The sequence below is a fragment of the Muscardinus avellanarius genome, assembly GCF_963383645.1.
Source record: "Muscardinus avellanarius genome assembly, chromosome: 12".
Classification (NCBI taxonomy): Eukaryota; Metazoa; Chordata; class Mammalia; order Rodentia; family Gliridae; genus Muscardinus; species Muscardinus avellanarius.
The window spans coordinates 82,497,453-82,524,210 of NC_137798.1; the positions used below are offsets into that span (position 1 = coordinate 82,497,453).

The 26,758-nt window shown below is 43.6% G+C and overlaps 1 protein-coding gene across 7 annotated transcripts in view; it reads left to right on the plus strand.

The window, feature by feature from the left end:
* Window positions 1-6,711: 6,711 nt before the first annotated feature.
* Window positions 6,712-26,758, plus strand: part of NRXN3 (neurexin 3) — a gene marked incomplete at both ends in the record, with an annotated part of 1,617,361 nt that continues 1,597,314 nt past the window's right edge. For all 7 annotated transcript variants that reach the window (XM_080707448.1, XM_080707461.1, XM_080707458.1 and 4 more), the window contains one exon: window positions 6,712-7,420. In XM_080707448.1, coding sequence (XP_080563574.1) covers window positions 6,712-7,420 — 709 coding nt within the window. The remainder of the gene's footprint in view (window positions 7,421-26,758) is intronic.

The window sequence follows — 26,758 nt, forward strand, 5'->3', positions numbered from 1 at the left end:
ACAATAACGTCTCTTCCTTTCCGTCCCTCTTTTTCAGGGTAGTACCTGACCTTCTCTATATGCTCATTTGACAGTCTGGACTTGAGGCTATCTGGGCTTTTTTGAAGAGAAAGGGATGGTGCTTCTAGGATAGGGTGCCCTTGGTAGCTGGGTCTAGAAGCAGCTCATTAAGAGAAAACTGGGATATAGAGTGGACTGGGAGAGAGCAGGACCATGAGCTCGAGTTGCAAAACCTGGTGGATGTTGGTCCATGTTTCCTAGATAAGAGGTTGGTTTTGATGTGAGGAACCGTAAATAGGGAGTTAGGGCCTCCAAATAGAAACCAGTGATAATTATCTCTAGAACTCCCAGTCTGTGGACATTATATAAGTAATATATTAATATGATAAGTATGAGAAAATATATTAAGTGGGTTTATTGAAATATTCAGTTGCATGCGTTCATACATTACAAATGTACGGCTCAGCCAATGCATTTACACACACTGTTCACACTGTGTGACATCGCCTCGATCACAAAAACAGAGTTCCTTCACCTCCTTTGCCCTCTGTAACCACTGTTCTGACATTTAACAGCATAGAATAAATAATTTTACCTCTTTTTATGCTTTATATAAGTGGAACACATAGAGTGTGCTCTCCTGAGGTGTGTTGTTATTAACATTGTGCTTTCAAAAGTCATCCATGCTTCAGTCTAGATATTAAGACCAGTTATTCCCAAAGTTTGTACAGTAATTTGCATGAATAGACTACAATTTATTTATCCATTCCACTGCAGATGAAGAGTTGGTGATATTTTAGATTTGGGATATTCTGAACACTGTTGCTACGATTATTCTCATGCGTGTCTTTGGTTGGACATAAGTAAACATTTCTGTTGACATATACCAAGGAAAGGAATTATGAAATCATGGGGCAAAAATGTTCAGCTTTAGTAGATACTGCCAACACAGTGTTACAAAAGTAGAATACATTCTTACATTTAATAAAGTTCAGAATTATCCCATGAAATAGGCATTATTATTATTATCTTTTATTTTTGATCATCATCATCATAAACAAACAAACAAAAAAAAAATAACTCAAGAGACTTGCCCAAGGTAAATATCTATAGTAATGAGAGACTGGGCTTGAATCTATATCTGTCCAACTCCAAAGCCCCTGCACATCATCACCTCCCTGCACTACTTTGACATCTTGAGGAGAGTTCATACCCTCATCTCCTCACTGCCTGTGATACACCCTGGGCCTGTGGAGAGCACTCAGTGTGGTGTGGTATCAGGAAGAATGGTTTGGCCGAAGGAGAAGATTTCTGAGGCTGTTATTTAAAATAAGCATCTGACCCCTTTAAAGCACAAAGGGAGAGAAAAAATATGCCCATGTCCTATTGCCCTAATATGACCACAAGTTGGGGATGTAGAACTTTAGTCATGGGGAAGGGGCAGGATGTAAGTCTTAGTTTGCAGCAAGTTCTTCCAGATATGTGTAGGGACATAAGAGATAGAAGCTCTGTTGACATCTCAATGGCAGTGCTTCTGGTGATCCAATATTAGGAGTATATAAGTCAGGACTTTTGGCCAAAACCCAATTCAAATTTGCTTAATTAAAAATAAGTTTTGTTTCATATAAAGAAAATCCTAGGATTCATGGGGCTTCAGGCCTGCCTAGATCTAAGTACATCACTAGAATTGTGTCTCTATACATCCCTTGTCTATTATTTCTTCTTCTTTTCTTTCATATGCAAGATTATTTCCAGTACTAACACTTGTGTTTATCATCATGTATGGACTTTAATAGTCATATAAGTTGGTAAGAAGAGTGAAGGTTCTTCTACCAATAACTCCAGTGAAAGTCTCAGAAGTAACTAATATGACTGAGCTTCAGTCAAATCTAATCTATCCCCAGGTTAATTACTGTGGCCAGGAGTTTGGAATGTCCTAATTTGCTAACCTAGGACACTATCAACTGTGATTGAGATGAATCCACCTGCATGACACCAACTTAAATTGGTGGTAAAGATTATTTACCTGCAGAGTGGGATGAGGGGTGCAGTTAATGAGGGGCAGAACTAACAGGGAACCTTTGGAGGGCTTTTCCAGTCCTGGAGAAGGGCATGAGAAGAAAGATCATGAGAAGGGTCAGAGAAGCTGGCAAGCCCAGCCTGGGTGTGGGGCATGCCCACAAGGCTGAGTGAGAGACAGTAATCATTCTGGTTCTAGACATGGTCCTGACTTTCTCTTGAGTCTATTTCAAGCTCAGCTAAAACTCCATGGCAAGTTGGCAAAGCTAGCAAAGGAACTGGAAGGGGGGTGTGGGGAGGGCAAATGGCAGCCAGATCTTCTGAGCCATTCTGTGGCAAATGGCCCACATGTCAGAGTTGTGTGAGGCCCTCCTGCCTCCTTAGCAGCCGGAATATGAGACATTTGCAAAGATGTTCACCCCATATAAAAAGTGTGCCGTTCGATAATTATGTAAATTAGCTGGCAATTAGATAATGTCACTCACTTTCCCTCTCCAGCTTGATTCCCACACAACAGATAAGTGTTTTGCATTTCAGCACCTGCCTGGTCCCTTCGTGCAGGCTCTGGGGCAAACCACCTGCATCCATGGCTTCCTGTGCTCTCCTGGGTTCAGGAGAGGTTGGCAGTTGGCTGGATGTCTAAAGATGATTCTCTGGCTCCCATTGTCCCATTTCTTGAGACTTCCATGCTCTGCCAGAGGGCTAAAGGGTAAATGCGGTTGGCTGGAGGACTGTGACAGTTTGTGTGAGGTCATCTCTAGATTTTGGTCATTCTGGCAAGTCCCCAGGGGCTATGGAAATGTCCACAGCCCAAGAAAGCTACTGTTGGGCACCATAGGAGGTTGGCATCCAAAAAAGTAGGAGAGCTCAAAATTGTTGTTCTCGTGCAAAGTGGGGTCATATGGAGGCCACTGTGTGGAACAGAGGTCAAGTGACCACAGGTGTACTCTTCAGCTTCTGTTTTACTGCATTCTTTCTACAAATGTTTCCTGATCCCTGTGGCAAACCCCTTGTGAAGCGATTGCTTTCCCTATGGAGCCCTCCATCTGGTTCCAGAGTCTGGGCTCTTAATCACTGTGTTTTACTGCATCTGAAGTACACTTGCCCCCTGCCAGTTTGTGACACCCTTCTGGGTGAGAATCCTGTTTTATTCTGCTTTTCCCTAGTGGTGTCTGGCATGGACTGGAGCTCAGAAGACAGTCGAAGAGTTTCCTTTGTCCTCTATTTGCTTTGTCCTCTAGTTCTTGACTTGGTCAGCATTCCTCACCTGATGCAATGATCCATACATTCTTAGAGACTGTGTCACGGCCCATGACTTAGCATGCTCTCACCTGCCTCTGGCTTCACGCCTCACACTCACTCTACCCCAGTAGCACTGGCCTCTGGGGCTGTTCTTCAAATACACCAGTCTGTTGCAGACTCGAGACTTTTGCATTGGCTATTACTTCTGAAACATTCTTCCTAAATATTTACATGGCTAAGTTCCTTACCCTTTTCCATACTTTTCTTAAATCGCATCTTCTTATAGACTCCAATTTGTAGTGTTTGCCTATTCCCATGGTGTAAATACTCCTAGGATAGTTAATTCATCTAACCAAAGTGATGTGAAACTGCAAAAAAAAAATTTTTGAACTCTTAGTAGTTGGCTCACACAAGCCTGTAGAAGCTGGCACCAGACCACTCCTGTGTCCCTGATTCAGTTAAGCAGGCCTTGTACCCATTCCACACTTGAGGAAATACTGCTTAGAAGAAACCTTTTATAGAACCAAGGCTTTCCTTATGATGGATTTATCTAGCCTCTTGTTTATTGGGTTTATTTGCTTATGGTGTTTGTTTCTGGTGAAGTGATAGAATATTCTTTTTTAAAGTATGGATGATATCTGGTCATCATAAAGTGCTCTGATGAAGACCATAGTAAGTCATCAAACATACCGAGCAATAGCAATCTGCCCAGCTCTTGGAAATTATATATACCTTTTCATATGAACAGAGAACTCTCTATTTCCATTAGGTGGGCCAGCATCTACCCTCAAAATCCAGGTCACTAATATAACCTGGTTCTGGTGCATTTCTCACTATTGTAAAATACACATAATATACTCCAGGTCTGTGACCCTTCTTAACTATTCAGATGTTATCCATTCTTTAGTGTTCATTTTCTTTTTTCTTTTTTCTTTTTTTTTCCGGTACTGGGGATGGAACCCAGGAACATTCTACCTCTGAGTTACACCCTCAGCCCTGTTTTTTATTCTTTATTTTGAAACAGGGTCTCACTGAATTGCAAAGGCCTCCCTAAGTAGCTGAGGCTGTCCTTGAACCATGATCCTCCTGTCTCCGCCTCCCAAATGCTGGAAGTACAAGCGTGCGCCACCACACTGGACTTATGTTCATATTTTTTTAAGTATTGTATTTTGATACATTGCCATAAGCCCCCTTCCCCACACAGGCAGCCCTTTTTATTCCTTCCTGTTCTAGAAATAAGAAAGGAACCAACCTAGTATTTACTGATCATGTACTATGTATAATCTCATGCTGGGATCTTCCTGTACCTCATCTCATTTAATCCTCCCCTCAATCATGAAAAGAAGCTATAATTTTCTCTACTTTTCAAATGTGGAAATAGAAGTTCAAATCAGTAAAGAAATTTATGGGAACTAAATTCAATCTCTGCCTTTTAAATTTTTTTAACTTCAAAGTGCATTTTTTTCCTGTGAGTGTTTTTCTGGCAATGTTTTAAAAGAGATAAGAGTTGTGCTCATTATTCACCTTTTAATTTATCTTTGTTAAAAACTTAAGGGTAAGAATCTGTCTTAGGCTTCTGACACCCAAGCAGTGGATTGTCAAATTGAAAAAGAAAAATATAGCCAGGCATGGTGGCGCATGCTTGTAATCCCCGCGCTTGGGAGGCGGAGACAGGAGGATCGCGCAGGTTTGAAGCCAGCCACGCGTGCTGGCTTTAATAGATAAATAAGTAAAAATTATGTGTGAGTATTTAAGAATTAGCACTTGAAGACAAATTCTGTCTATGTGGCCTGGTGATATGAAAATTGTAAAAAATGCGCTGAATATGACTTTGGGAAGTTCACACTATTTTTTGCACGTAGAAAAGCTGAGTGCATCTTTGGAAGCTGGGCTCCGGTCCTGCAGAATGCAGATCCTCTTCCTGTTAGAAGTATTCAATGTTGTTGTTGGTGGGATTGTAAAGTAGTACAACCACTATGGTGATCAGTATGGAGGTTCCTCAAAAGACTAGGAATGGAACTGCCATATGGTTCAGCCATACCACTCCTTGGTATCTTTCCAAAGGAATTGAAACTGGAATACTATAGTGATACATGTGTACCCATGTTTATACCATCACAGTTCACAATAGCAGAGTTATGCAACCAACCTAGGTGTCCATCAGCAGATGAATGAACAATGAAAATGTGGTATATATACACAGTGGCCTTACTCAGCCATAAAGAGGAACAAAATTATGTCATTTGCAGGAAAATAGATGGAACCCGAGACTGTTATGCTAAGTGATATCAGCCAGTTTTTAGAAAGTCAAGGGTCATATTTTTTCTCTCATATGTGCAAGCTAGAATGAAAATAGGAAGCAAAAGAGACTTCAGTCAAATGGAGAGAAAGAAAACAGCAAAATAGTGAAAGAGGATTGGGGGAGGAAGATGGGAAAGGGCAAAATGAGGACTAAGGAAGAGAACTGTTCAGATAAGGTCATGTCCATACAAGGTTTCACTACCAATCTCATTAACATGAGAGGGGAGGGAAGAGGGCCGTCAAGGAAGGAAATAATCCAAGAGATGTATGCATGTACGTTTGTATCACTTCGAATCTCATTATGATATATAATAACATCGCACCAATAAAAGTATGTAAAAAAAAATAAGTACTCCGTATTGTAGGAGTCATTAGAATAGCCCATCCCCCAGGCACCACTTATCAATATTTGTGAAATAGGATGCAATATTTTTCTGACATGTGCCCTAACCTTCCTCTCCTTCTCTCTTCTTTACCTCCCCTTCTTCCACAGGTCTTTGCTCTGGAGTCCTGCGAGGTGGGTTATGGGCAGGACTGCCTCTGGCTGGCACCATGAAGACTGAATCTGCTTCCGCCCCGCGCTGGGCCTTGCTCTACCTGAGCTCTCAGCTTTCGGCTGCTTCCTTTCCTGCTGTCTTCTGCTAGGAGGTGGAACCTCAGGACTGGTCCTTGGCCTGTTTCTGCCTTTCACCTGGCTCACTTCGCCGCTGCTACTCTTCCTCTGTCACGGCACATCTGACCCCAGGCCTGTCCCTGGCCTCCCTGGCTGGGGCAATCAGGGGTCCCTTGGGAGGAGCACATCCCCGAGGGCTTCCCCTCCTTGCACCTTCTCCTTGAATCAAGGCCTCCGGATCCACATGGATAGCTGAGATCTTTTCCTGGAGAAAGACACTTCCTTCTCACTCCAATCCCCACGCACCTCACCCAATCTTTATCCTCTCTGCCTCCCTGCTTCCTCTGCCTCTTTCTTGGGTTTCCTGCTCCTGCACCCATTTGAGACTGTGGTGTGCTCTTTCTTCTTGCTTCATCCTCTCGATACTTGTGTGTGTGCCTGATTTCTCTTTCGTGTTCTCTGTCCCCCACTCTGTCCTCCCCTGAGGGCTGTCCTCGGGCTGGTCTGCTCCTCCAGGCTCTGTCCCAGCAGCCACAATGAGCTTCACCCTCCACTCAGTGTTCTTCACCCTGAAGGTGAGCATCCTGCTGGGGTCCTTGCTGGGGCTCTGCCTGGGCCTCGAGTTCATGGGCCTCCCCAACCAGTGGGCTCGCTACCTCCGCTGGGATGCCAGCACACGCAGCGACCTGAGCTTCCAGTTCAAGACCAACGTGTCCACGGGGCTGCTCCTCTACCTGGACGATGGTGGTGTCTGCGACTTCCTTTGCCTCTCGCTGGTGGATGGCCGCGTACAGCTCCGCTTGAGCATGGACTGTGCTGAGACCGCCGTGTTGTCCGACAAACAGGTGAACGACAGCAGCTGGCACTTCCTCATGGTGAGCCGAGACCGCCTGCGCACTGTGTTGGTGCTGGATGGCCAGGGCCAGGTCGGGGAGCTGCAGTCTCAGCGGCCCCACATGGATGTGGTCAGTGACTTATTCCTTGGCGGAGTCCCCACTGACATACGGCCTTCTGCCCTGACCCTCGATGGAGTACAGTCAATGTCCAGCTTCAAGGGATTAATCCTGGATCTCAAGTATGGCAACTCAGAGCCCCGGCTTCTGGGGAGCCAAGGTGTCCTGTTGGAAGCCGAGGGACCCTGTGGCGAACGACCCTGTGAAAACGGTGGGATCTGCTTCCTCCTGGATGGCCACCCCACCTGTGACTGTTCTACTACTGGCTACGGTGGCACACTCTGTTCTGAAGGTAAGGCCCCCTCCCTCCCCTTCTTGCTGGAGACACAAGCCCCTGGATTAGGTGAGGGTCCAGATGGGAAATAGAAACCAGCTGTCTGTTACCTGCATCTTTGGCTGCAGGCTAGTTTATTGAGCCCATTTCTCTGAGGAGGCAGTGGAAATCTTTTGCTTGCTCTCAGTACAAAACCCATCAGATCTCAGCAGGAAGAGAATCCCAGCTACTCAACCATAGGCTCTAAACTCAAAGGGCTGGATGGAGTAGACTGAAGAGTCTGTGCTCCAGCTCAGCTCCTTCTGTTATAGCGGGACCAGCCCTGGGTAGGCAATTAGAAATGGGTAAAAGGGCAAAGGAGCTATCTCTGTCTTTCATGACCCTTTTAGGCTTGGACCCTTGGGGATAGATGGGAAATTCCCCATCACTTCCTCCTCATAGTCCTCAGCTTGAGGAATGCTTGTATAGGGGGTGGATAGATTGCAGGGTTCACACTTGGCCCTGTTACAAACCAAGTCCTCCTCTTGTGTCCCCTCCACCCAAGCCCTGGGAGGCACCTAGAAGGCAGAAGGGGCATCTGGGTAGAAGTGTTCTGTCTTTGACTTAGTAATGAGGATTTTTCACACAAGGTCCCTTTTTGAATATGGTCCCTTTCCTTGTCCTCTCCACATACATGTAACAGTGTAGACAGATAAAGAGATTTGTGCCTGCTCAGCTAAGCCACCCAGGGTTCTCCAGCCTAACTTGGAAAAAGGTCCCTAATTGACTCACAACTTTCCAGAAAGCAGGAAGGAGTCCTGCACCAGGGTACAGGCTGCCCTTGTAAACTAAAATTATGTTTGGGTTAGATCTGAGAGAGCTGGCCCTAATTTTAATTTGACAGATAGTTATAATAGAAATTTCTGGGCTCACTCTAGTTTTAGATTTGGGTAGGAGGAACCATCAAGGTAACCAAGTGTGTGGGAATTGACCAGATAGGCACATATGTTGACAGATTAGGCTGACGAAGGGGTAAGAGGCTGTGCTTCTTCTGTTCTTGGGTTAAGCTCTGACATCTCCTAGAGATGTTCTGTGCCGTCATCCATGCTGCTTCCTTCATGGAGGTGGTGGTATGAGCACTCATCCTTGGCTGCACTCTAGGGGCACCTGGGGGAATTTAGAAACTTCCAGGCCATCCCCCCAGGTTCATTAAATCAGACTTTCTGGGGGTGGAAATCCAAGCATCACTATATCTTAAAGCTTCCCACATGATTCCAAAGTGCAGTCAGGGATAAGATTCCAAAGTGCTGGCTCAGGGTCAGGAGAGGTCAGGGGGTGGTGCCAGGTGAATGTCTTCCTCCTGACTCCCAGGTTCTCTCCCTTCAGTGAAGCCACACCACCCTGGGATTTTTAATTAAAAATTATGTTTGCAAAGGTTTCTGAATATTTCTAGGACAGCCAAAACTCTAAAGCAAGTTGTGGTTAATGTGAACTTTTAGCTATCAGTAGTTACTTTAAAACATTAAAAAATTTTTTTTTTGGTGGCACTGAAGATTGAACCCAGGGGCATATTATCTCTGAGCTACATCCCCAGCCCGTTTTTATTCTTTATTTTGGAACAGGGTCTCACTAAGCTGTGGAGGGCCTCACTAAATAGCTGAGGCTGGTCGCGAACTTGGATCCTCCTGTCTCAGCCTCCTAAGTACTGGAATTACAAGTGTGCGCCACGACACCCGGCAAAAACATTTTTAAATAAATCAAAACAAAGCTTATTCCACAGGTGGTGTGTGCTGTAGACCAGGACACATGGAGGTTTTGTTGGAACCCTCGTCGCAGGTTCTGCCTGGGCTATTGCAGAAATGGTCCTCAGGGCTCACCTCTTTTCACTGCTGGATTGGGCATCCTATCTCGGTTCCTATGCTTGGGCTATTTGAGAGGGAGATGCCAGAGATATAATTGTCCATTTAGGGCTTCTACTCCCCCCACCCACTGAACCCATTGGAAAAATGGGTGGGCAGGAGGGGTCAGAGGAGACTCCAATTGACAAAACTATTTTGGGAACATGGTTATTGAAATCTTTTCATAAGCAGGTGCCTTCTGGAGCTGACTGATGTTCCAAAGCTTCTTGGCTTTTGGAGAAAGTTGAAGACGCTGACATGATCACTTGTTTTCTCATTTGCCCAAAGGATATGTTCTGTTCTCAGAACTTGCATTGAAAGCTGGCATTCTTCCTTTCTAGGGACCAGGGTGTTTGCAAGTGTGTTGTTAACTTGCTGATTATCCCTGATTGCATTTTTTGTGTTTAAAAAGAACTCATTTCCTCTGGGCAGGTTTGGATCAGCACTTTTCTACAAGAAGAAACTCTATATTGTATATGTATACAATTTGTATTTTCTCTCTCTTTTATTTATTTTTGTGCATATGTGTTTTTCAGCCTCCAGTGGAATTTCTTCAGAAGAGATTGTATATAGTCAGTTTTTAATAGTTGAATACAATATGTGTATTTTAATAATTATTCTTTCTACAAGGTTCAGATCATCTCGGCTATGGATTCATAACTCTTTGTAGAAGGCAAACATACAGATGAACTCATTTATTCTTCTAATACATAAATAGAGTGAATCAATTTTTAACAGTAACATTTGGCTGGCCTGGAACAGAGCAGTGCTAAGGTCAAGGTGAGAATGGATGATGGGGGAGGTAACAGAATTTACTGTTGATAATCTGAAGCCTGTTGATCCCAGTGATTGTCACCATGTCTAATTAATCACAGAAATCCATCACAAACTATTAGAGACTGACCACTGCATCCAGACATAATTAATTTTTAAAGTGGGAAAACTTTACCTGTAAAATTTTAAGGGAAAAAATCTTAATAGCTGCTGAGAGTCAAGTGGTCTGCATAAAACAAGATAAATAGCCTAAACATATGCCTGCCCATTTTCCTAAAGATAATGTGGTAAAGCAGGTTGTGAGAATGCATCCATCCCTCTCCTCAGTTTATAGGTCTCACAGAACTGGAACCAGAGGGTGCATCCCTGCCAATGGGTTCTATGTATTAAGCACCAAATTGTCCCAGTTTGAAAGATAGAACCTGCAATTGTGCATGGCATGGAAGAAACTTCTACTTTTTTAAACTGGGTGCATTAGCAGTTCCAAGCAGTTCCCCCAGCTTCACATGATGTGGTGAGATCCTATTGGAGGCACCTTTGTGGTCCATTATCTTGTACCACGCCTGCAGTGTGCTGTTTGTGTGGTCTGGCTCTCCATGCCCTGATGACTTCAGAATGCCTTCATGCCACAGCCCAGAAAGAATGGACAGATGGGCCCACCTCTTTTATGCACTGTGGACTATTCTGATTCCCTCTGGGGAAGACCTGGAAGACACTGGAAATAGTTGCTGTGGGAGAACTGTGTTAGGGTAAGAGCTAATGGGCACAGCATTTTCTTTCTCATTTGATAAAAGACTCAGCTCTGACTGAAGCTGAAGTTTGCACAGTTTGCTTAGGAAAACTGCATTCCAAGATTCCCAGCCTAATAGATAGTCACACTGAACATCATAGCACATGATGGCTAGGTGGATGGATGGAGGAGATTCCAGAGTTTTAGGAGTTAAACTTATAAATAAAATACTAGTTGTTCAACTAGTAATGATCACAAAATGGTTTTAAAAGTATTAGGCATAGTTGGTTTTGAATATGGTCTGGCTGTGGCACAGTGTTTCCATCTGGATTTTTATTTAAGTTTAGTCCTTTGTGAGTGTCCCAGAGGCCTGGTGGCCAGTGAAGAGGTACCCTCAGCTCTGTTTAGGGAGAAATCCCCCCATGGGTAAGTGATGGGTTGTCACTAACTGAAATGAGTCTGAACTTGATTATCTTTAGAACATTCTTAGTCATGAGTGTGCATGTATTGAGTTTCTCAGCAACCTTATGGTTGTGAAGCACTGATTCACTGCCAAGGTCTATAAATTTTGGTACTAGTTTCTGTGCAGAGTTCACTTAACATGAGGTCAGCCTATTGCAGGAAGGGTGGGTCAGGGAACATCAGAGAAGGTTTCATGGGTGGATCTCTCCTCCTGAATCTCATGACATGCCTCCCTATGACACATGTCATTTATGTGGTTGTATTTTTAGGTTAATTCAGTGAAGAGACATGGCAATGGAAATGCTGGTTTGACATCTGCTAGCTTTTATGCTGACTTGGGCAGCTGCCTAAAGGAGGAGTTGCTTGTCTTGAGTCTTAAGCATTATGTTTTCAGTTGTTGAGACCCTGTGGTGAGGTACAGTGAAAGGTGTTGCTCATAGGGACCAGAGCCTTATGACAAGCATACTGTCCTGCAGTAGCCACTAGCGACCCCCCCACCCCTCCTGCTGCCTGAAGCTGACATCCTACTCATGTTGGTTTGATTGATGTCTTAACACCTCAGTGTGGCCTTCTTATGTCTTCCTGAAAGTGAATTTCAATCACTTTTCTTTTTACTGAGACTATTGTGACTTTCCTCCCATCTCAAGGCCTGAAGGAGGATGGAATGGCATATACCAAGAGACTGCTTAGTTCCGAGCAGTTCTTGTGGTCCAGAGACATCAGACATGCAGTTAAGGTACCAGTGATTGTCCCAGTTGGATCCTCCTGTTTTGGGCGCTTGAGCAAAAACACAGTTGTCTCCTCTCCCTCTCCCCCATGCACACCCTGCTGTAAAAGAAATAGGCCATTGTTCCTAACCTGTGTCAGCTCTGAATGGCCTTGGAGGGATGGGGACCATGGGGAAGTGGGGAATAATCAGAAGGGAAAGGATAACTCCTCTCTGAATGCTTCTCCCTGGTATAGAGAAGGCAGCACAGGACAAGGCCTAAAATGTACACAAAGGAGGGACTGCTGCTCCTGAGACTTGATTCCCCACTTCGCATGCAGGCTTTGGATGGGATCAGCCCCGTCTCTCCACCAGCCCAGCCCGCCAGCAGGGGCTGTCGCTACTTGGAGCCTGAATAGGGGTCTGATTGCTCCTTTTTCCTCCTCTCCTCCTGATTACCAAGTGAGATTTCCTGGGTATGCTGTATGCTAAATGGCAGAACAGCCGCCTGCCACTTGCTCCAATTATCCTTCTTTAACTGCTGAGGGAAGAACAATTTTCCTAATCTCCCCCCACCCCATAACATCTCTGCCTCCTTTAAAGAAATAAGCCCCTTTTTCCTTGTTCTCCCTTCAGTGGGGCGAGAGCAGCCTTTTCCTTTTGCAGAGAATGCGTACCAGCTGCAAGCTGCAAAGGCAGTGGGTGGTGGGTAACACTTTGGTCCAAATTCAGCAAGGTTGAGGGTCAGGCAGGCACCTTGCCAGGAGCCTTGGAGTGACACGTGAACTTGCATTTGCATTTGGTAATGAGGCACCGCAGGCCCCACACTGGGGGCTAATTATTTTCAAGGCCCCTATCTCCCTTTGCAGGCCGCCCTGGAAGGATGGTTTTCAGTTCCTGGGGCAGCTGCCCATCAGCTGGGGCTTCTCAGCCTTCACAAGGCAGAAGAGGCAGGGTGTGGGCTGCAGGCTATGCTTGGAGGGGGGATGGGATTCCTACTGCACTCATTGGCTCCACAAAGGAAGTCTATAGAAGTGTCACCCCAGAAATGGAACTAGAGTGAGAGAGGCTTTGGGGCAGGGCTCTGAGGGTTGGTGCTTTTGCTTGGACTCAGCAATAATGAAGGTATTATTCCCATTGCTATTATTGAATGCCATCATGTGCCCAACATTCTGGTTCATTTATGTGTCATGGTTCATCTAGTCCTCACAAAACTCCTATGAGGCTGATACCAGGCACTAGCCCCATTTTATGTATGTAGCAATTGAGGAACAGAGAAATTTGGAGTTCACCATAGTGGCTTAGGAGTATGGCTGCTGGAATGAAAAGGATCTGGACATCAGTTTGGGCTTACAGATCATATGTCTTTGGAGAAGGTCTTTGAATATCTTCACTAATAACGATAATAATAACAGCTAATAACCGCAGAGCCCTTGTTCCAGACACACCCTGTTTTAACTGTTTTGCATGCAGTAACTCTTGTCCAAATAGCAACTCCTGGCACACTATTATTATTCTACTTTTATAGATAAGAAAACTGAGGGACAAAAGGTTAAATAACTTGTCCAAAATCATGCAGATAAAAAGAGGCAAAGTTGGGGTTCGTATCTAAGCAGTCTGGCTTCGGAGCCCCCACTCATAACTACTATGTTATCATGCCTCTCAGTAAAGAAGGGGTCATGAGCAGTCGGACCTCATGGAGTTGCTGAGCATATCAAATGAGGTAAAATGTATAATGTTATCTGCAGAGGTTCTGGGAAAGAGCAAGTTCTGACTCTGGGCTCTTGCTTTCCTTGTCCTTGTAGGAATGGACTGGGCCTCAGTTTGTTTTCACAGAAGATTTGATGCTTCTCTTGTAGCTACCCTACCTTCACCATTTTCCTTTATCTCAGCCTCAGAGGGCTCGGAGATAAAGGGGGGTTTCAGGAGAGTGTAAATGTAATATTACTGCCATATTGCTCTTGCGTGAGAACATGGGTTGCTGGCACTGGCTGTGACTGTTGTACCGCATCCACAGCTCTTTGCTCTGCAAACGTGCTGTTGTGCTCCTCACAGCAACCCAGCGAGGCAGGTAGGGCAGGCTTTACCATCCTGCCTAACTGAGGTGAGGTGACCCGGATCCCGAGGTGCCTCTGAACTGGGTGTGGGTGGGAGTGGGTTTGAGGTCTGTACGTTTGGCAGGTGTCTCTTGGACCTGAGAGCTCAGATCCCAATGTGGTGTTTTACTTCCACTCTTAGCTTCCTCCACGAACACAAATGCCCTGTGTCTCTATGGTGAAATGGAGCATCGCTCCCAGGATGTGTATGATAAGCAAAATGTCAAACTCCTAGTGCAGGAGGTTATCGGCTTGGCCAGTCCTAGGAGCCTTGCTCCTTCTATGCTCCCAGTCAGGGAGAATGAGAGACCGTGAGAGGGAACAAAAATGAATGAATGCTGAGTATTCAATTCTCACCATCAAGACCCTGGTTTGCAGCGAAATGACTGGGGGCTGGACCCGAGGGTCTCTAGGCAGTTGGACCACGGCTGCAGCATGCTGGAGCATCGCTGGATGAGATGAGCTCTTCAAGTTTACCTTTGATTTCTCAGGTACTAGAAAATGCCCAGCACCCTGCTCAGGGTTGGTGATCAAAGACAGAACTTCTCCTTTACTTTATCAGGATCCTTCTGGCTCTCCTGCTGCTTTCTCTTTCTCATAACAAAACCCAACTCCCTTTCTCAGTGATCCTTTCTGTTTTGCTCTCCTTTGTGTGTGTGTGGGAGAGGAAGGTGATTACAGAGGCGGGGGAATCATGAAAATAAACCTTTGGGCCTAATTTTGTACTTGCAATATGTTTTTTCTTAAGGACCCTCAACTTTTGCTTCAGGCCCCACCTCTGTGGATCGACCTCTCAGAAGAAGCCCCATTGCTCTCTGATGACAGCAATGTTGTCTTGGGTGTATGTGTGATTCCCTCCAACCAGTGACCCTTCATCACAGACACATTTTTCATTTCCTAGGCACCCAGGAGGGAGAGGCATGGCTTGGGGTATGGGAGGGTGAAGAGCACCTACAGGTATCCTTTTGGAAGGTGCAGTGGGAGAAGACATGAGGGACACAGTGGTTAAAGGGAGGGAGTGTTGGGAAATATTTGCTGTAGGTTTAGAGGAATGAGTTGGTGTTTCAATTGAGGGATACCTCTACTCATCCTCCCGACATGTTTCCAGTTCAAGTGGCAATGTTTGGTTTCCTCAGCTTGCTGTCAGTTGGGGCCTGTGGCCAACCAAAGAGCAGGACAGGCCTGGCCCCTCAGGCCTGCCTCTGGAATCTGTTTGGGAAGCAGCATTGCTGGCGGATTGTCACTACTGCTGCTGTTCTCCAGAAATTGGTGTCTTTGGGTGACCTGTTTAAAAGCAATACGAAGCCCCTTTAAATGTGCCATTGTCTGTATCTGCTCTCAGACCTCGACTGCAGACTACAATGCTCATGAATAATACGTTTTCCAAAGCTGCCTTTTCTTATAAACCAGGAGTCAATGGCTTTACAAACAAATCAAACTCCGAATCATCCAGCAAGCCTTCCTATTCCACGCTCTGATAGACCCAACCTGTTATCAAGTCCTATACATGGTGACTGTTTTTGCGTCTCTTGGGGCAGATGCTGTGGTATGTAGAGTACATGCAGGTCTAAAGGAAATGTGGAGACATGGGCTGCAGGCAAGGTGACACTCCTGGTTCGCCTTTCTGAGCTGTAAATTGCATTTAGGATCCTTTTGGTTTTACCAAGATTCTTATTTAAGTACGGTAGCTCTGTAGCTAAGAACAGGACTCTGGGGAGATTTCCCTTCAAGTTTTTCAATGAGATGCTATTCATCCCATTGTCTCCTGACATTTTTTTTTTTTTTTTTTTGCCTCTCACCTGCCAGTTCTCAAGTTATTCTATTTGGCAGTGTGAAGTCCTTAAAAAAAGGCTCTCAACAGTCCAGTGGTTGTCCGTCATCCTAAGCCTGGGATCTCTACACTAGTGCAGTTCAGACTCTCCTTAACCTCCCCTGAAAGTATGATTGGAAATGTGTTGCTTGCAGCCCCTGGAGAAGAGAAAAAGTGCAGTGAGTTTCCAGCTTAATTACTAAATAAGTTGCTTTAAAAAAAACAAAAACAAAAACAAAACCCCGAGAACCCCACTTGAGAGGAGAGATAAGCTAGGAAGCAAAGCTGCAAATCACTTATTTGTGATCCAGACAGTGGGGAAAGGGTCAGCTGGGCCTGGAGGTCACCACACACTCACAGTTTTTTCCATCTGATTTTCTCAAGCGTCTCTTCTCTCCAGATGGGGCCCTGTCTCGCATGGCTAGTCTTGGAGGGCCAAGGGAATGGGGAAGAGTGGGTTTGGAGGGTGTTGAGCATCTGATCCCTGGGATCCCTGTGAGACTAATCTTCCCAGAGTGTGTTTGCTCCATCTAGGCCATGAAAGACTAGGTTAGAGTTGAGGCAGCGGCAGTGTGTGATAACATTAGGTACTGTGAGTCCTGCTTAGTTTTAAGGAGATGTACTTCAACTTGAAGGGACTCTGGTGTTGCAGAGGAATCTGTAAAGGGATGAAGCACAGATCCTCTGACCTTTGTAGAGGACAACACGTGATTTTGCCTTCCAGCAATGGCTTTGCCTGGCATAATGTACCAGAAACCAAGGGACATTGTAAAGAATCATGGGGTAATAAGTTTATAAAAGACTTTAAAGGTCATTGGGCCTAATTTCTCATTCTCTTCTCTGCTGTGTAACTTAAAAAAAAAAAAAAACAACTAATCAACTGCAAAGCAATGATGGGGACTGGTGCTTTGCAAGGTCGCCCACTGTTTTTCCGGTCAGTGTTGAATACCAGGGAACTATTTCCTATATCAGGCCAAAGTCTGCTTCTCAGCTACCTTTTTACTCTTTCTCATCTCATTTAAAGCAATCTGACCTTTGCAACAGGCCATGAGGGTGACGGGGTGGATGGGTAGGTGGTCCTAATATTTCTGGATGGTGCTTTTGCCGGAATTAACCCTGTGTCAAGGTAAAATTGGCAAGGGATTCTCTAATATGACACTAGCAGTACACACACCATTGGGCTTTTTAGAATTAACTGCTCGGGATTGATCTTAAACAGTGTGGGAGGATGATATAGGAACAGATTTTGATGTAAACAGGTGATTCATGTTCCAGTCATTTCATTCCTGGGGAGCTTGTACTGTGAACAATTTGTGGTTAGCCCCAATTCTGGCTCTCTTGTCTGAACCTCATGTCATCCCACTAAAATGTGCCATTGTCCTCCATTCTCAGGGAGGTTTCAGCATCTCTGGATTTCCAAGGAGTCCTCTGGAAATCTCATGGATTAGAAGAAAAGGGAATTGAAATAGGCTTTGTTTGACAAGCCCAACCTGGTAGTGAGGGTCAGACATGCCAACAGAAATGAAGATTTTGCTAAAAAGCCTAGCAGGATATTTTATTTAAAAAAAAAATAAGGGCATAAGATGGAGTGGTATTGAGTTTCTGTTCCTGGAAACTAGCCTTGGAAACATAAGCTTTATTCATGAATGCTTCCTGTTCTGCCAGGTTGCCCAGGTACCCCACATTTTTGGCACTGTTGGGCAGAAGTCTTCCAGGGACAGGGCTTAGGCAGAGCTAAAAGATGTTGTTCACACATCAGCATGTACTGGAAGCCTACCAAGCAAAGGCCCTCTTTCACCGTAAAGGGGATGAGGCTAGTCTTGGCTCTTGGCCACCACTACACTGACCATGATTTTACTAATAAGGCAGCAAAAAATGGGGTGGGGAAGGAGAGTCTTCTCATAATTTTGTGGTTTAAAATAGAAATAGTGTACTTTTAAGAGAAAGCCCACAGATATCATTTTGAGTTAAAGCAGTGAAATGTACCCAGAGCCAACAAGTTCTTGTCTGTGGTCTCTTTTTCCAGCCAGGCCCAGTGGGCTCCACGTGTGTGCTGGAAATTGGGCTTGACCATCTCATGCCATCACGTGCTATCTGCTGTGTGGGCAGAGGATGGTTAGGTTTTAGTTGCCGTGGGATCTTTTCTGTTTGTTCATTTTGATGTGGAGTTTTCAGCCCCATATTAATGCAGAGTGGAGCTATTTTTTCCCCCTGTAGAGTATATAACCACTGGCTACACTTTAATGTGTCTCTTGGCTCCTTTGGCTTTCCCATCCTTAATGCAAGTTGTGATTGCTCAGCTGGTTTTCCTGATTCCAGTTGCAAGAGTGTATGTGAGGAGGTGCTCTCTAGGAACAATAAAACATGAAACCAAGGGTGGATTCTGTTTCCCTTTGTAAATTAACACGCATGCTGGCTTGTGTGTGAACAGTGTGCCTCTGACAAAAGCAGATGATCAGTAGATATTTGTTACCTTAGTAAAACACATATATGTGCCTGTGTGTGTGTTCACATTGTGTGTGTGTGTGTGTGTGTGTGTGTGTGTGTGTGTGTGTGTGTAGTTGCAGGATGTGGTGGATAGATGCAGGATTCTGGGAATATGAGCTCAATAACACCTAATAAATAAATTAATCAGTAAAGTCAGACATTACCTGGGCCACATTCGCCACCATCGGCAATGCTTTTTTTTTTTTTTTTTTTGAGTGGAAAAAGTTGTGTGTACTATGGAGCAGTTTTTACTGAATCTGTGTTAAACATATACACATTCCACTTGGTTTGATCTAGTGGGATGAACTAGAAAGACTTTTTTGTTGTTGTTGTTTTCAACCCAATGGTTTCCTGTAACAATTACAGGCAGCAGCCAGCCTGGGACCATGTAAATGCTTGTGGAATGGCTGTTTGAGGCAGGCATGTTGTCACTGGAGATGGAGAAGTCACATTAGCTCATGTGGATTCCCTGGAGAACCAAGGCTCCCTAGGGACAAGATAATCGTCCTCAGATATCAGAACTGCCATATAGAGGAGGGAGAGGATACCTGGGCAAGAGAGGCAAAGGAATCAGAGATACAGAGGAGGGATTTCCTGATGGTTATGGCTTCTGGACCACAGAAAACAGGGCTCTGCCAGGCTCTGTTACTGGAGGGGGGTACAGCAGATGTTGCAGTGATGGCTATCAGGAGCATGTGCTAGCATGCTCATGCCTTCAATTAAAGGGTTCCATGGTTGTGGGTGGGCTCAGCAGCCAGACCTACCCTCCTGTTTGGTAATGTACATTCTCTTCCTTTCAGAAGGGCAGGGAAAGTTATTCTCTTGGGCAGTGGCCTCTAAAATGGAGTACACATAAGACCATTCTTTGGGAATATAGAAAGGAAAAAATAAAACACATGGCTGACATGTATAAGACATCCATTGGGAGACCATATAAAAATCTTTTTTTTTTCTTTCAGTAACGGGAATTGATCCCAGGGGCATTCTACCTCTGAGCTATATCAACAGTTCCATTTTATTTTTATTTGGAAACAGGGTCTCGCTAAGTTGCTGAAAGCCTAGCTAAGTTGATGAGGCTGGCTGTAAACCTGTGATCCTCCTGTCTCATCCTCCTAAGTACTGGTATTAAACGCATGCACTACTATACCTGGCTAAAATTATTTTCTTCTAATGAGGAATTTGTTCACCAATCAAATCTACATTTATCTCTAATTGGTTATAGTTACTCCAATAACTGGTTCCAGGGCTTGAAACTTCAGGTGCAGGCCAAAAGCTCAAGTATTCCTCAAGTCAGTTGTGTGCCTTGGCCCTGTGCATGATGGCTTTAGTTGACCTAGCAAGGTAGCTCTGGAGGGCTCCATGGGAAGGTTCTTAAGTCACACGGCCTTCGGCAGAAGCCTTACTCTGTTCATGGTAGCCTATACTATCCCAGAGATTATTTCAATGTCAAAATCACTAAACATTTGCCAGGGCAATTTTGGATTGTATAGCAGAGTAAAGTGTTAGCTGGATGTGGTGGTGTATGCCTGTGATCCAAGTACTTGAGAAGCTGAGACAAGGGATTCAAGGCTTGAAGCCCTCAATTGAAATCATGAAATTCTCAGCAATGTAGGGAGACTCTGTTTCAAAATAAAAATATAAAAAGGGATGGGGGTGTAGCTCACAGGAAGAATGCCCCTGGATTCAATCTTCAGTACACACATACACACAAAGGGTAAAGCCTTTGAAGTATCTTCAAGTCCTTTGCAAAGTGGTTCTACATATATAATCCTCTATTTGTTGCAGCAAGCCTTCTGTTTATTGGAATACATTGATTGATCAGCCACCGAGTGAATGACTGTTCAAAACCACTGTAATTTCCTGCCCTTAAAGATCTTACGGTCTAGCTTGGAAGTTTATTAGCCAGAGAGGAACAGCACATATCAGAGTTGGTATAGTGTCAGATAAAATGTTTACAGAATAGCTTAAAAGGGAGTTTCCTCCTCCCCTGCCTTGGTGTGTGTGTGTGTGTGTGTGTGTGTGTGTGTGTGTGTGTGTGTGTGTGTGTATGGATTTGGAGTGGGAGTCAGGAGTGGAAGGAAACTTTACAGAGAAAATTCTCTGGGCAGGACCTGCAAGCTCTAATTGGCAGACTGGAGAAAGAGGTCATTCAGGGTAGTTGTATGGATCAGTGGGATGTTGTTGGCAATGGTTTGAAGTACTTAATGTGGCAGGACAGAAGGAGAGACAAGAGGGTGAATATGAGGGAAGGTTTAGGCAGAAAGGGTCTTAGATGCTGTGACAGGGTTATGGACATTATTTTTTCCATATACGGAGTTCTTGGAAGTCCATGTCCATGCCTTGAGTTTAGTGTTTCAGAATCAGATTTAAATTTTAGAAAGATAACCTTTGGGGCAGTTTGCAGGATGGATTGGTGATGGGAAAGCTTAAAGCAGGAAGGCCAAAAAAGAGCTGTTACGTGATTTGGGTAAGAGAAGGGTCTGTATTGAAGGAATAGAAATGGGAGAAGGGATGACTGCAGAGATGTCAAAAAAACTTGACTTTTTTCCAGTCCTCCAAGGAACTTACTGATTAGATGAGTGTTGACCCTGGCTTTGCATTGAGCCTGCCCGGCTTTGCTCTACAAACTGAGGCAGTGAGTGGACTTCACTTCTCTGTGTTTCACTCTCACCAACTGTGAAGTGCGGTGAAGATAGCATACACCATTTAGGATTGTCTGAGTTTAAACCGGGCATCCATTAGATATTTACTGAGTGAATGAATGATCATTAGATACCAAGGAGGCCTCTGCTCTTGACGATCTTACAGTCTAGTTTGACACATGCAGAATCCCTAGAACAATGAATGTTTACTATGATTGGTTTTTATTATTATTGAAAAGAAGAAGGGGGACTTTGACAACATACTCTTCTGTTCATAGGTCTATAGGAGGGGAGTCAGCATGAGGAGAAGTTTGAGAGTGAAGGTGAGAGGTGGGAAATAAGACAGGTGGGTGCAATGGTTGGCACCAGGGGAAGGATAGGTCTAGGTGCAGATGTCAGGGTGGTGGTGCTTGTGAATGGGGGAAGGTTTGGACATGGATGAAGCTGTCCATCAAAGGAGCATAGTTGAGAGAAGCCTAAATTCAGACTCTTTTGGAACTTTAGCAGTTAAAATTATGGAGGGAAAAGAATCTATAAGATAGATTATAGGAGATGCAGACGGAAACTATGAACAAAGGAGAGTTCTTTGAAATTCTTCATGTGTGGATGAATGAAAGAGTATGAATTTTGACCTGGTTGAAATTGGGGAATTCATTGAATGTAATAAACCAGCTTTCAAAGTTACATCATCTAGTTTCAAAAACTATTCATTTTGACTTTTCATTTAGCTTCAATTAAGCAAGGTTTTTCCATCTGAAAATGTTTCTACAAACAGAAAAGTCTCACATGCAGGGGATAAACCTGAGGGTTTGGGATGTTTTGTACACATTGGAGTTTCTGCCTCTTAGAAAATTAGGATTCTGAGGGAATCAAGGACCCAGAGATCTGAAAGGAACAAACCCAAAGGAATAAAGTGACTTGCTAGTGATCAGCAAATTCAAGTTCTGATTTGAAACTTGTGCTTCTCTGAATTAAACACATGCTTTGTCTAAGTTTTTCCCAGAGTCAGGCACTGAACTCTTAGGGAGTGTCAGCACTACAGCTGAGCTCCAAACAACACACTTTCTCTTGGGCTTGGGGGAGAGATCCCCTTAACTCTAGTCCCTGTGGGCTGAAAGACCAAGAAGCTTCATACCAGACATGCTGGAAGCCCTGGCTCAGCTAGAGATATGAGTGCTTGTAATTAATTTACTTGTGCTTTTTTCTATCTTTGTCTAGGGGCAGGGTGCTTGAAAAGAAAGCAAAACTGCTTCCTTAAGGAAACTAAGGCTCATTTCTTGTCTGCCTGCTGCCTTCCTTTTGTCTCTGACTGTCATGGCTGGGGGTGGGGGTTGTGTCTGCAGTCTAAATGCTCGCTTGCTCTTCATCACAGTTTTCCAGGAATTTCAGGACACAGGAATTTTCACCCAGCTGTGTTGTGCATTTCTGTTCAGCAATCTGAAGTTGCTTATCTGGCGTAAGTCAGAATGGGGAGCCTAAGGAGGAGGGGGAGCGCCTTCCAATGTTTTTCTAAGCAGAAGAAATTGAGGTGTTAGGGGCCCAGCTGGCATGTGATCGGAACCAAGAAACAGAGCCTGCGTGGGCATGCATGCTTACACAAACTCCTTGAATGAAACCTTGTGAAGTTATCAGAAAGGTACCTCCAGGCACCTCCTGCAATGAGCAGTTTTTTGTAGACCCAATGTGTGTCATAAGAAGTTCTATGAGTAAGAGTGGTGAACAAAATAAGTATAGCTTGATGTTGACTGATTAACCAAACAATTATAAAGTAGTGGATGGTCCAAAGGAGAAGTGAGCATGGTATCTGTGGGCCCAGGGATCCTTCTTCACATCTGGTAGAACAAAAAACCGTGAAGTTTAGGGATGTGACCAAGAAATACCAAGGCCTTTTCTAAACTCAGTTTTCAGACCAGTTCTCCTGCCTGAGTTTGCTGGCTGAGGATCAGAGTTCAGTGAGTAGACTTAGGACTTAGGGACTGAATTTAGCTCAGTATCGAGCTCTGATCACGGTCCTGCGGAGGCATCAATACCTCATTTGGATTTCAAGGAAAGTGTATGAGTTGCCACCTGTTTATTCTGATTGACTAAATTAAGTGGTGATAGCTAACAAAGTGTTTGCTACCTGCTGGGGGCTGGTCTAAGTGCATTAATACTTGGTTTCCCTTACCAGGGAAATGTCTATTTTCCTGTTTTTTTGGTTTTTTTATAAAGGAAAAAACTGTGGATGAAGAGAAAAGTTAGTTTATCTCTCTGTGGAAAGAGCCCAGACAGTCTACATGGAGTCTGAGATCTTACTTATCTCTCTCTCTACTGCCCCCTATTCAACTTGGCCTTAGACAGTGGTTCCTATGGTCATCAACAACTCACACCTTTCTTGATTGGCCTAACTGGGGTGTTTCTAACATGCAGGGACACTGCCCATTTTCATTCACTTGTCTTCTAACCTGTTCTCTCTCTCACATACTTTGCTATGCTCTGATCCTGATATACACACATGTTCTGGAAGCTGGGGAGTAATTGGGATAACTGAGAGACTTCAAATAATGAGGAGAAGCCAGGCATGGTGGCACACACACCTGTAATCCCAGCATTTGGAAGGCTGAGACTGGAGGATTGCGGTTTGCGGACAGCCTCAGCTACTTAGTGAGGCCCTCTGCAATTTAGTGAGACCCTGTTTCAAAAATAAAAAGAATAAAAAAATAGGGCAGGGAGTATAGCTTGGAGATTGAATGCCCCTGGGTTCCATCCCCAGACCAACACAAGCACACACACACACACAAAAAAAAAATGGAGGAGAAACTCGAGTGGAGTGAAGGTGGTGGTCTAAGGGAAGGGTGAGGGAGAGGGAAAATTAAGGACGAAATTACCTCCACTGACATTTTGTACAATGTGAGAATGTTAATGTCTATCTTAATATCCTATAAAAGAAAACAGAGGGGAACACTGGAGGGGGAGTTGGGGAAAGCCAAACCAAGTGCTGTGTGCATGCATTTCTTTATTACTGTGAATTACATTGTGATGTGAGACTATAATGCACCAATAAAAGTATTTTAAAAAAATAAAAGAGAGAAAAAAGAAATAAACAAGGTAGCCTAGACTCCTTATATTTTATACCAATGTCTTATTCTGTTATATGTGCCATAATTGAGATAGCTTTGGGACCATGGACTGCTTATCTAGAATACCATGTTCTTTCCATCTTTTTAAATCTATGAACCTACCCCCAGTAATTATGTTGTTGTTCTCCATCCTCCCAGTATTTAAGAGGATTTTGTCAAACTTTTATGAAAATCTTTATATGAAGTTATAAAATAAATGTTGTTTCAATTTATATACTTCCCCAACACAAGCATTTAATTACACGATTTCTCCTTTTGAGTGTCAAAGTCCAATTTCCTCTTATGAAACCATGGCAAAGAGAGGCAAGGAAACTTGCAGTAGGCTTCTCACCTCACAAGTGATTATAGGGTTGGAAGTAAACCCCAGAATTTCTAACTCCTTGCCTACCACCCATTCCTATGCATCACGTTGAGAAAAGACATGTGAGTAAGGGGAAGGCATTGAACTAAAAGAACACTGGTTGACAAGCATGATCAGTGGTGATCAAACTGCTTTGGTTCCTGTCTTCAAGGAGCTTACAAATAAGTAGAAATGTCATTATGGGAAACACAAGCCAAAGCATGTATAATTAACTGTGATGGGTGCTAGAGATGGAAAGAACAGGTTGAGGGGATATCTAATGAGAGCGAGGAAATAAGGAAGGTCTATTTGAGGGGGTGACATCTGAAGAGGAAAGAATCAGAGATAAAGCAATAGAGTAGGGTTGCACGTGTTTCATTGTCACTTGCTTGATTTAAGGACAAGGTTGATTAGTCTAATATCGTTGGGAGGAACTTTGCCTTTCATTTTATGTATTTGCTAGGAATATGGCTGATGGATAATGATGGGTGGTTGGATGGATGTATGAATGGACAGGTGGACAGATGGATGGACAGACAGATGGATGAATGGATGGATGAATGGGAGGATGGGCAGATAGATGAATGGACAGACGGATGGTTGGATGATCGTCTGGAATGGGGAGAGAAAGAAACCATTAGTGCAATGGGATAAGGTCATCTGGCCTTGGGTTTGAAGTGGGAAAATACATGGACATGATTTCTCTGATATCAAAATCCTGGATATGAGGATCTGGAGATTGAACCTCTATCTAAAGGAAATTATCTCTTGTGGAGAAGGTAAAGATGAAAGGCTACTGAGACATGAAAGCTATAGTGAGTGTCATTTGCTGCTAGCCTAAAACACTTGCTCCCCAAATAGCTGCACACTGTGGCGCCCACCCACACCCCTGAGATCAGTGTGCACATTTCCAAACAGCTGCCCTTTCTTCTTGGCACCCACGTTCTTGGTGCTGCCCTCTTGGGGCCTCCCACCTGCCACAGTGAATATTTTTGGTATGTGAAGAGAAATGGGGGGTTGTTCAGATCCACCCATGCTCCTCAGCTATTGTTGCCAGGGAAGTTTATGTTGTAGAAGATCTGAAGAATTCTCAGCCTGTAGGAGTCCGGGCAGAATCTCAAGCTAAGAAATTAGCTTGGTTGTAAAGAACTTATGCCCCTGGGCTATAGGATAGCATATGGCCCAGGCCTAAGAATAGTTTTACCTTTGTCCCCATTTCACAGATGGAAAGACTGAAGCACAAAGAGACTCCTGGGTCTACCCTCTCTTACAGTACATACAAAGGGCCAGAATGAAGTTTTTCTGATCTTATTTAAAAAACAAAGAAGAAGAAACATGATTTGATTTGTTTTTGTGAAGTCAAACTCAATTTTGTAAAAAAAAAATCCAAGATTATGCCCTTTACCTCTAAGGGTATTAAAATGCCTTTTCTTTTTAAGAAAACGGAACATTAGCAAGTGTAAGATTCTGTTTTTTTCTTTCTTGGTAAAATAGTAATATAGTTAAGCTTCATTCTAAAATTGTTTTATGTTGCTTTAAATATGCTACAGGTAAATAAAACCTGTTAATCTGAGGACCATTTTTATAGATTGGACCTGGTTCTCATGCGACATTCTTCTTTGGAGGAAAGCATTTGTATAATTTTATTCACCTTTTACTCTGATCTTTTATCAAAAGCAAGTGTTAAATTAGACAGGACCTTTGAGATCATATAATTTATTTTTATTAATTTGTCAAGATGTTTTGATGGTGCAGTTTGACCCCTGAGATCTTTTAACTCTATGTTGGTATAATCATAATTAGACAAAAACTGGAATGTGTTTACCATCAGAGTATTTTTCAGAAGCAAAAAACAAAACAAAAACAAAACAAAACAAAACAAAAAAAACTCCAGAGCTCATATAATCCCACAATCCATTTTATCTCCAGCCTATTTAAATCACTTCTTATTTCTTTAAGTTTGTTTTTATTTTACTAATATTTTTTGACAAAATCAATTTTGCTCCATATATAGTTTATCATGAAGATTCAGTCCACTGTTCGGTTATTTTGTATGTATGCCTACCAAATTTTACCTCAGGATTTTCTACTACCATGAATATTCTTTTATGGCCATTATTTCTACCACATCTAATTTTCTCACATCAGATTTGCAGTTCTAAATTTTTTCAAGAGTGTTTGAGTCTTCCTTCATTATTTTTAGTCAATAACAAATTTTACCATGTGAATTTTTAGCTGCTGTCAGTTCTGTTTTGTGCTTATTTTATATATATTTTTTTTCTGACAGGTCTAATTTTTTTCCAGGTCAGTTTT